General features: G+C 38.0%; 1 protein-coding gene across 5 annotated transcripts in view; it reads left to right on the top strand.

The window, feature by feature from the left end:
- IDE (insulin-degrading enzyme) overlaps positions 1–9492 on the top strand; it is a 56649-nt gene extending 47157 nt beyond the window's left edge. For all 5 annotated transcript variants that reach the window (XM_014965654.1, XM_014965664.1, XM_014965673.1 and 2 more), the window contains 5 exons: positions 943–1215; positions 3400–3461; positions 4890–4962; positions 6058–6125; positions 6860–9492. In XM_014965654.1, the coding sequence (XP_014821140.1) occupies positions 943–1215; positions 3400–3461; positions 4890–4962; positions 6058–6125; positions 6860–6955 (572 nt within the window). In that variant the 3' untranslated portion in view covers positions 6956–9492. The remainder of the gene's footprint in view (positions 1–942; positions 1216–3399; positions 3462–4889; positions 4963–6057; positions 6126–6859) is intronic.
- The last annotated feature ends 1930 nt before the right edge of the window (positions 9493–11422 follow it).

Here is an 11422-nt window from a genome sequence, read left to right on the forward strand (position 1 = left end):
TTGTCAAAACTCGGGATGATAGAGCAGTGAATATACTTACTGACTCTTCAGATAACACTGAGTTGGCAGAGGCTGCGAGCACGAGGGAAGCTAGAATTAGGATTCAAAATCAGTTTGACGTTTTGGAAACATGACTTGAATGAAGACAAGATGCAGCTTGGTAGGAGCAGTTTGTCAGGAGTGAGGGGTGGCACAGGTAGGAGCTGGGAGGCAGTGGCTTGCAGTGGCTGTGTGAAGAACAGCCTGCGGGTGGGAGTAGGTTGGGTAGAAGGTACGTTCACGGTGTCACACTGCTCTGCAAACGTGGGGTGTGTGAACAGCAGCTCTGAGGTGCACATGCAGTAATAGCCCTGTATTGTTCAAAATACTGTATCTAGCTTTGACATGAGCATCAAGGAACAATTAGGGAGCTGATTTATAATCAACATTTAAAAGACTGAAATGTGAGACAATTGTCATTAAAAGAGGGGAAGAAGACTAAAGAAAAGGCTTGGGTGTTCAGATAAGCAAAAGCTGCGACAAAAAGGAAGGGAATAATGTTGCCTTTGTATCTAATTGATAAGATGAGATGTAGTTGTCTTACATGTTAATGGCAGCAAAGAGAATTCAGATTGGATGTTACAAAAAAATAGTAATAATTTCTTAATATTGAGTCTAATGAAGCACTAGAGTACAGCCTGCTCCTGATGACAGAATTCCTTGTGCTCTGTCTTGGTCTGCCCCATCTCCTCCTTATCCCTCTCCTGAACTGGTATTTACCTCAGGGAAATAAAGACATTTTCAAAAAATGCAGTGACATACTTTGAAAACATGCATTATTTAATGTACAATACAGAATTAAGCTCAGCATAAAACTACATTCCTGTCAAACGTGCCGTGTTTGGCAAACAGTGCTGGAACAAGGGATTTCTTTTAATTTGTGACTGTTCTTGTTTTACCCAGGTTACATCGTGTTCAGTGGCCCGCGTCGGGCAAATGGCATTCAAGGACTGCGATTTATTATCCAATCTGAAAAGCCACCCCACTATTTAGAAAGCAGAGTTGAAGCGTTCTTAAAAACTATGGAGAAATGCATAGAAGACATGACAGAAGAGGCCTTCCAGAAGCACATCCAAGCTTTAGCAATTCGTCGTCTAGACAAACCAAAGAAGCTGTCTGCAGAATGTGCTAAATACTGGGGAGAAATCATTTCCCAGCAGTATAACTTTGACAGAGGTAAGACAAATTGTGCTTCCTATCACACTGAATGCTGTAGTTTGGCTACGCTTTTGACTGTTGAGCGTCATATTCATTTAGGAACAACTTAAGCTTTTACGTGGCCTGTGCCTGATGTAGTACCTTTTTTGTGACTTGTGTCGTGTAAGTTGTATTTCTTCCTCCTGCCCTGGGAAAATACCTTATTTGTGGAGCCTGTGCTCTCCCTGCTCTGGGAGCTGTCAGCAATAGAATAAATGTGTTCCTGATGTTCACATAAGAGGGGGGGCGGTGAACGCCCCATGGACCTTCCGTTCTTCCCCTTAAGGCTCAGGAAGACATAGAGCAGGTCAAGGGCTGGAAGTGGTTTGAATGCAAATCCCCATCTTACAAGCTCAGATTTCTTCTTATGACGTTCAGGCAGCTGTATTACATGTGTGCCTAACACTAGGCTGAGGTGCATTCGCACGCACTGACGTTCCTGATGGTGCACACCCTCATACCAGCCCTGTTCCTCTCACCACTGCATGGCTCTTCTGGGGGAGCGATGGCAGAGGCGACAGCAGGCACCTTCACTAACCTCTGACCTGGCTCAGCTTAGAGTAGCCTTGAGGAAACAGTAATTGTTTGGTTTTTTCATCCATGATACTTTGGAGATTATAAGCTTGCAGAAGACCAACTTCTGTTGTTATCACCAACACTGTGATCCTGCATAGTATTTAAGTTGTATTTTCCCCTTTTTCATCATTGAGGATTTTAAATCCAAAATACTGAGGTATATTAGTAATATAGTTTCTAACATTAAAAAAAAAAAAAAAAAAAAAAAATCAGTTTTAGGTTCTGATGAGCTTTTCCTTGTATTTTAATGTCTCAACTCTTATTCACAGCTGTCATTTTCCATCTTCATGCACAGTGTGCTTCCTACATAAAACTCATTCTGTATCCTGTGACTTTTCTTCTGTGCTTTCCATGCACAGTGTCAGCCTTCTCCAGGAGCAAATACGGCTTTTTGGTTGACAGTGACTAACGGAACTGTTCTAATAATGAAGAATTTTGAACTGTCACCTAGCTTGGTCTCAAGAGAATGAGAGCCATTGATGAGGTTCCATGTTTGAGCACAAGGCATCACGTGGAAACTTATCCCCTCAAGTATTTTTTTTGTGTCTGATGAAACAGTTTAGTTTTTCTCTGCCTTCAGTGTTTCTGCTTTTACCATATTTAGATCTACATTATCTCTCTGGAATTTCTTACTGCTAGCTGTAGCCATATCATATCTAAACCCAGCTCAACTTACTTTTTCTCTTGACTTTTGTATCTTTAATTCCCCTCTACCCACTAGTCATTATATTTTGTTAATGATTCTAATATTACTAGATTGGTCAAAATCAGAAATTCAGCCTTAAGAAATGAAAAGGTTTTTTTCTTCAGGTTTTTACATTATTATTATTACTTTTACTGTTTTACTTAATTTAAAAATTTTCTCCAAAATGTCATCTAATTTTCCAAACCGTTCTGTTGATTATTTTTTTTTTTTTAAAATTATTTCCTCTGTGAAGAACTTCATAATAATAACTTCCAGCCTCCCTTACAGGCTTGTTAGCTGCATATTTGTTCTCTTGCATCCATTTCTTTCTTGATCTTTCTGTCAACCCTCAGAAAAATTCCTGCTTATGCAGCGGTGATACAACGTGATGAGTTCATTACAATTTGATTTATATGAAGTGATGCAGCTACTGAGACACATTTTCCCCAGTATCTTAAATGTGATTATTCCTTAACAGGTATGATGTAGACGCCATTCCTTACATTTACTTAGAAATACATTCTACCGAAGTACATCCTACCCTCCTGTTTCCAGCTGCGGATAAAAGGCATTAGAGATATGTGACATTGACTTGAGATAACATACAGAAGTAGGCATAACTCTTTTAGCTGCTGAATAACATACAGTGCAATCAGTATTCTCCAAATATGCATTTTTTAGTAAGTTCAATCGAATGGACTTACTGAAGTATAATTTTCTGCCAAGCTTCCAATGATATTTTTAGTGATATAAGTATTAGCTTGGAAGTTAACAATGAAAAGCATATCATTTGCAGTCAATTACAGTATATGAATTTCAAAGAAAAATACTTTGAATAAGTCGCGTGCTAAGAACGAGCTGTGATTTGCAGACTTTTTCTAATTTTTCCTGTTGTTGTGCAGATAACATTGAAGTGGCTTATCTAAAGACCCTGACCAAGGACGATATTATACAGTTCTACAAGGTAAGTTACTCATGTAGTTAAAATCTTACTGGAGAGAGATGTAGAATAGCATTGGATGTTATTTGGGTAACTATGAAAGCATATACTGATGCCTGCTTTAGGTCGATGATATGATTGATGCAGATACCTTAATAATAATTTTGCTTCCTGAATCCTGCTTAGTTTAATGGCAACTAGAGTACTGTAAAAATTGTGGAGGATTGGGTTTTGTCGTGTGGTGTTTTTGTTTTGTTTTATTTTCTTACCAGCTCTTATTCTTCTCCTGTCTCATTTATCCTTTCTTTCTGAATAAAAAATGTGCTACTCTATGACCAAGCTTGGCCAAAATCGCGAATTTGTTCTTTTTTTTTTTTTTTTTTCTTCAACCAGTAAACGATTCAACTTATTTTGTGTGCATGAATTGTAAATGAAACAGATATTTTTAAAACTTTGTTCACTGTAAATCAATGCTTTTTTTTTCTTCCTCTTGTAGTTAGGCAGAACAAAGGAACAGCATAATGATGCAATAATTGTACACTGCAACTCAGCATGAAGTTGCGAGATGCATATCTAAAATAAGCAATTGAAATACGAGGGGCTGTCATCCCCCCTGTGTCATCATTGTCCCTCCCTCAAAAAATAAAAATCGGGCCTCATTCTTTTTGTTTTGTAACAAATTTCATAGGCATTGATAAGTCACTATATCACAAACTGTTCATACTGTTTTATTAAGGAGCAGCTGATAGCTTAGGGAATCCCGTAGATGTATGTCTTTGCAACTTACTGGGTGTAGAAATGCACTCTTATATTTTTCATTATCCAAGGTTATTTTTACATTACCATCTATTTTTATGAGATTTAATGCATAAAACTGGTTATTATTTACAATGCATAGTGAAGACCAACATCTTTGTTTTGTATTTAATAGTATGATAGCGTGGGTAAAGATTTGCAGCAAAGTTAATAAATGGAATTTCAGTAGTTGTTATTTAATAAATGATAACTTGAATCAAGTATTCACATTCTGATTTTTCTAGGAATTGATACTATTTTGCTTTCACTAATGTTCCACTATTCCAGAGCAGAAATCCCTGGCCATACTGGTGAGCTGGTCCTGCTGAGTTTGATAATTGTGTTCAGGTTGATGTGCTTCCAGAGGCTGCCAGGGATCGAAAATTCGATTTTAGGTTGCATTCCCGATACTATGCCAGTTAATGGCTCAATTCCTAGTACTTCCAGTTTTTCTGAGTCCCACACAGTACGTGAATTTTTTAAATTCATTGTAAAATAATCCAAAGTACTGCGTGGGTGACTTGTAATAATATTCAAAAATTCAAATAGTCCCAAAATTCATCCCTCATTTCAAACCTTAAATTAAAATTTAAATGGTCTCGTTCCTTACTGTTTTATAAATACAATATCTGAAGGACCTGATGTGTTTTACTGTAGGTGCTGTTGGCAATAGATGCTCCCAGGAGACACAAGGTGTCAGTGCATGTCCTCGCAAGAGAAATGGATTCCTGTAAGTATTGTGCTGAATATTTTATTTAATCAATTCCTGTTAAAGCAAGTCACAGTTAAAGAAAGGCGTGTTACACAATACAAATGCGCTGTAAGAAAAACTCAGCTCTGGAGATGATATACTTTTCAGAGGAGAAAGTCTTTCTTTTTTTATAGGTTTTCTTCACGTGGGTACTTCAGGTTTTCTCATTGATGTTTGCGGCCAAATTCTTCAGCCATTCTGAAGCATATTGATTAAAACAATATATCTTAAAATAGCACTTATTTTTTCAACAGGATATTTAAAACACACATAAAACTCTGTAGTAGTCCTGTGGGGAAAAACAAAATTAGGATTTGCAGTTATCTGTATAACGTGGATTTGTTTTTTTTTCTGACAAGCAATGAACATCCACAACTTTATTCAAGCGCTTTCAAAGGAATTTAAAAAAAACAACAACCCACAAACCAAAACCAACGCCAAAACAAAGCCCATAGCCCTCTGGGACTATCAGAAATTATATTTAAACTTGAGAAAGTAAAAATTTCTTCAGGTTTTATTTTCAGATAATCTAGATCAGATGTGCAATGCAAACTGTTGTTCCATTTTCAGTTCAAGAAGGAAAAGGTTAAATGTGTTGCTGGTTAATGTAACTAAACTGAGAGGAAAAACTTCTATATCATTTTGTGTGTATTTTTCACCAGTTTGTACTGGACTTAAATCCCAACGTGTAACTGGTTGCAAAATCAAGAATATTAAAGGTTTGTCTGTAGAAAGAAAGAAGCAGGTAGCTGTGTGCCTGTTATGAAACTCCTTCCAGTTTCATTGATCAGTAGATTAGCAGTTTATCTTTCTACATTCTCTTTATGTGCAAGTAAAATGAATAAAACCGACTGCCACAGCACATGTTCTCAAGTAAAATCCTGGATTAAGCTCTTTGTATTTCTAAAGACATCCATGGAGTATAAAAGCAAAATGTTCACAAAATCTTATTTAGGGATGCTTTAAAATTAATAACCTGTGCTTATATAGATACCTGTCTTATAAAACAGTTTATTTTGTGAAAGGTATTGATTAAATTATGGTCCTGAATTAATTTTGATGATGTTAAAATAGGCCCTGTTGTTGGAGAATTTCCATGCCAAAATGATGTGAACCTGGCACCAGCACCACCACTACCGCAGGTAAAAAGAAACACCACACAGAAAATCCCAGGCTGTTTTCTTAATTTAGAAGTTTAGTATCATCAAATACAAGCTTATAGGGAGAAACAAACTTCTTGAAATTCATGCTGTTGTGGGGCTGATGTTTCAGCTCTTGTCCACATGTACAGGGCCTTAGAGGAATTTTCTTGAAGAAGGGTGGTAATGTTTGTCCTAGTGGATAATTAACTGTTCACAATGCTGCAGTAGGTCTGTGTTCTTACTCAGTCCTTATTGGTGAAAAAAATCATCATGGTGAAAATTTCTGTATGCATTATATGAGAATATATTAGCCATTATGACTGAAATATGAAGAGGTTACTTTGTTACTGCAACTAAAAATAATAACTCATAGACTTGCTATTGTTTTTATGATCTTACCTCTGATATTCAAAGGATGGGTGGGATGTTCTGAAGTGGAATTTGTAAATGAAAAGACCTCTGCATTTACTAAAGTTCCTGCCATTATTAGTAATGCAATTACTGCATTATAGCTGCTGTTTTCAATTACACAGAATAAATACGAAACCATGTATTTCCTAAGAAATAACACTATATTTTGGGTGATCCTGTAATCAAGGAATGTGCGTCACTGATATTGTAGAAAAGAGCAAGAAAGCTGTGTTTATATGTAGCTGTAGCAAAAGTTGAAAAAGTGGGGAAATTCTCATTTAAAGGTATTGAGCGGACTTTTTCTTGCGTTCGCGTCTTTGCAGCCAAGCGTGATTGAAAACATGACAGAGTTCAAGCGCAGTCTCCCGCTCTTCCCCCTGGTGAAACCACATATCAATTTCATGGCTGCAAAACTGTGAAGAGCCCCAATGGATGAAGAAATGCAAATGATCAGTACTGACATGGTTTCAGGGGACTTCATGATGAACAAAATTATTAAAGATCGTTAGGAGAAATGGTTCTGTCCGTTATGAAAGTCCCGAATCCCTTCTTGGTTCATTTGACATTAGCTGTGTGTTAGGGATAGAGAGTATATAAAAATCAGTTGTGGTCATGTGTCATTTATATTACAGACAACGTGTTGAAAACCAAAACCAAAACCAACTGAAACAATAACAATAAAAAACTTGTAGATGCAGTATATTTTTAAAATAGTACATCCCTTCAGATTTTCATTTTGATAATATAACCCTCCACAGCAAACAAAATTGCTTGAAATGCTCTAGTTCCTCCTGAAGAACACCATTTAGTATCCCAATAATTACATTATTGGGGTCTGGAGGGGGTGAGAAAAGCAGGTCCTTTTTGGTGATGGAGTCAAGATTTTTTCTTAAAAATAGAGACTTTCACTTTTTTTTTTTTTTTAAAGAGATGTGTTGAATGATACTTTTTAGATTGATCTTTAATGCAGCCAACATATTTTCTTTTTAAGTTTTATGAAGACCAGTGGAGGGGAAAAAAAAAAAGGAAATTTGACAACACAGTAGTAAGTGAGAGAATTGTCTTAATGAGAATAATTGAAGATATGGGCGTGATTTTAATCTTTCTATACAAATTTGGGGACATTTTATATTAAAACTAGCAAAATGCTGGAAACGTTTAATAGCGCATCTTATTTTTATTATGTAAAATGTTGTCCCAGTCTCTTGGTACCCTTGACATCCTGTTCAGTTTTTCAGTGTTACAGTGAATTATTTCCATTTGGTATACAAAATACTTTACTTGGTGTCATTTTTTGTTTTCAGTTGTGCATGTACCGATGAAAAATTCAGTCTGTTTTGCCTCATCTGTTATGTTAGATCTCAGTCCAGCAAGTACTAGTGCAAATACCTTTAAGGCCTTGGCAGTTCTTGGCTCAAGAATGGGCGAATGTCAAATATGGGCCCTGTAATGGGTCAGACCACATCTGGTCCCTCTTGTCCTCAGGAGTCCTTTGGGACATCACAGCGCTGTGGTGGCACGGGGTGCGGGTCAGGCTACATCACAAAGGGTTTGCTCCTGCGTCTTTTAAGAAGGCTGTGCAAAACCCAGAAGGATCAAGGATTATGCTGAAATACTATATGTGTATATATATTCTATAATTTAGTAACAGAATAGATGGTGTCTCATCTTCACCAAGTTCACTGACTTCCGCAGAGTGATCTTGTGCTTGGGATAGCCCCCAAACAGAAAAAGGGAGCATCTTACTGAGTTCTCCTACCTCTTTAATGCCTAAAATGGATTGTAATTGTTCAGACAGGACAGAGTATGCAAAGCACTGAAGGTACAAATTCTGCTCACCAGGGGTGTTACTGAGAGCTTGCTTCTTACTAAAAGAACCTGAAAGGAAGGCAGTGGTGGTGTGACACGCTGCTGTCACAGGTCAGAGTCGTGGTACACGCCTTCAGGCTCTTCTTGTCAGTGACCCATGTTCTGCACCGGCTCCGAGGCCAAATTCAACCAATGCTCCACAGGGCACGGGCCTCAAGTTGTGTTTATCCAAGAGTCTCTTCCCATTGAGTAAACACAGCATATTTAAAAGCCGTTTTAAAGGATAACAGGACATGTTTCAACACCTTTTTAATAAATTTGATACAGTTTGTGATGTAACTTGTTGCCAAGGAAGGCCACTAACATTTTTTTGTAGCCTGAGGGAAAGAAAAATTAAACATAAGCAAAACCAGTAAAGGTGTCTCTGTTCACCATGTTTGTCATGGATCCTACACATAAAATGGGTTTTTTTACCCTCTTTCATTTCGCTTTTGTTTATAGTTTTCCTTCAGTAAAAGTTCTTGTATTATATATATTAAAAGTTTTGACAACATATTATAAAAATATATATTTTGAGATTTAGTATTTAAACATACCACTCTTACGGTGCATAAAATGAAATGGCATCTATTATGTGTAAAAATAAATATATATTCATGGAATTACTATCAACTCTAATTTTAACAAAATATATAAATAAATTGGAATAGCAGTGTATTTAACACAAGTTCACAAATCGTGTTTTCCAGAGGAAAAAATGTAGAATTTCAAAGTTCTGTGACTGGATGTGGAAACCCATGTAGTTTTCCACCAACTCTTAATTGCTTTTAAGTGTTCTCCAGCATTTTACAGTTTCTGAGTTTGATATAGCAGTAAATTTTGATAAACTCAGGCATACTAATGGGTTCATTTTAATGGATCCAAAGCTGCAGTGTCTACAAGCAATAAAAAACTACCTAGAATACACTGTAATTCAATTTTAGTGCTTGTTAATTAGTTTATGTAAGAAACCATAAATTATTATTACATAACTGTAATTTTTGCAAGTGCTATTTTAAGCAGTTGATGTGGAATTGGGTGCATGTGACACAGCCAGTATGACAGAGTGCTAGAGTTATTCTGTTTACAATAAACAATCTGAATTTAATGTTTGGAGTTTTTAATTTGTTTCATTTTAATTTCTTGCATACTGGTCATGTTACATCTATCAGTCTGTGCATGTTGTTTGTTGTATGTCAGCTGTGATTTCCTGCTCTCCAGTGCCTGGCTGGGCAGGCTGGGGGAGGCACTGCACCCTGTGCCGTGTGTCCGCTCCTTTTGGTAGATCCGCCTCTGGTGCTTGCTGAGCGTGTGAAAACTTAGTAATACACAGCTAGAAATATTTGGACAAGACAGGAATTTAATTATGCAGCCTGAAACTGTAATTTCAGAGCATGGCTGCAGCCAGACAGGATTGTGCCCAATACAGCTTCACAGGGTTGCTTTTGAGAAGTTGCTTTCCCCAGTCACTTCCTTTGCTTTGTGCACACCGAAGGATGACGTTTGGAAAGGTCAGGAGTGAGTGTGTGTGGTGGTTAGAACAGCACATAGTGTCCGTTCTGACAGCACAAAGGTAACCGGCAGCGCTTCTGCGGCTCCGAGGGGCTCCCTGCAGTCACACCGGGCAGTTGGCAGCGCTGAGAGGGGCAGGTTTTGCCCTGGTGTTGGCGGGAGCACTTGGCATGCTCAGCTGAGAAATAAAGTGTCTGCAGCCCCCTGGAAACTTATTTGTCCCCAACATCAGGGCTTTATTTATCTGCTCCCAGTCACTAGGGATCGGTGTAAATCTTGACTCATTGGTATCTGTCTTTTGCAAAAATCAAGCTGTCCAGCTTTACTTAGACTGTTGCTGTTAGTCCAAATTTACTACTGTTGCTGTTAGCCATAAAAGAATGCTTGAGCTTATTCATAATATTGTTTAAGCTTGGATGTGATCAGCCCTTATTGACCATGTGTTCCACAGTGTAATCATAAATGTGGAGAAAGCATCATGCACCTTTTTAACTTCATTTATTATTTTCTAGCTCTTGTTTTAACACAAAGTCAGCCAAATTTTACCTTCTCTCTACCATTTAACTGGTTAGTATATTTCTGCTATGGGTCTGCCATAAATTGAAAAATCGTTACCTTCTACACTGTTCTTCATAAGTTTTTTTCCATATTTTTTCAGTAGCTGACCATTGACTGATAAGGTCATATACAGTGACACCTGGTCCTTCCCTTGAGCTGATCCCTAATTTGATAATCAAATCCAGCTCTGAATACTTTGTTTTCCACCCAGCACGTAATCTCATTGCTGGATGCTGCACAATGCAGGTATCTCTCTGCTGTTCTAAAGGAAGAAGGGATCAGACACTCGGGCACCTTTCTCACCTTGCATGTCACTTAAAAAGACACCTGGCCTTTGCAGATTCTGCTGAAAGGCTTTTATTTGAAACATTTCAGTCTCTACTTACCATGCGAAGAATTAACACATAGGTTACAGTACGTGCTGTTGGTGGACTACACCACTAATAGTATGTGAAATCTGAATTGCAGTTCAAGGGAGGAAGTCTGTGTAAGGCTAAAGGCCCAGCAGAATGGGAAATGTCACAGATAAACCAACTTACTTGAACTCAAGCATTGAAACAGAAGGTTGAAAATATTTGTGACTTCTGAAATTAATATTTCTAAGCCACCCAAGCCTGTTAACTAGAATTGCAGCATTGAAGGATGTAGACAACACACCACTGAGCGGTTGCTGCTGTTAACTTTTAGGACTCCCTCTTTAGTGCTGCAGCGCAAAATTCTGAATTAAATTCCTTGGTTGTGCGATGGCTGAGGGGAGATGCACAGCTCCAAGGGGACTTGAGGAAGTGACAAACGAGAGGCATCCAAGTTTGAGTCCTGCACCTTTCTGAGGGTTCCCCACCACTTGCTGTGTGTTAGAGGTGCTTCCTCCTGCTTCACCTTCCCCTTTCAGCTTCCCACTGCCCAGCCCCACTGTCAAGGAGGGGAGCAGGGACTTGTGGTACTTCTCTAGGGACTGCCAGAGACCA

This window comes from Calidris pugnax, unplaced genomic scaffold, assembly GCF_001431845.1.
Source record: "Calidris pugnax isolate Ruff unplaced genomic scaffold, ASM143184v1 scaffold64, whole genome shotgun sequence".
Classification (NCBI taxonomy): domain Eukaryota; kingdom Metazoa; phylum Chordata; class Aves; order Charadriiformes; family Scolopacidae; genus Calidris; species Calidris pugnax.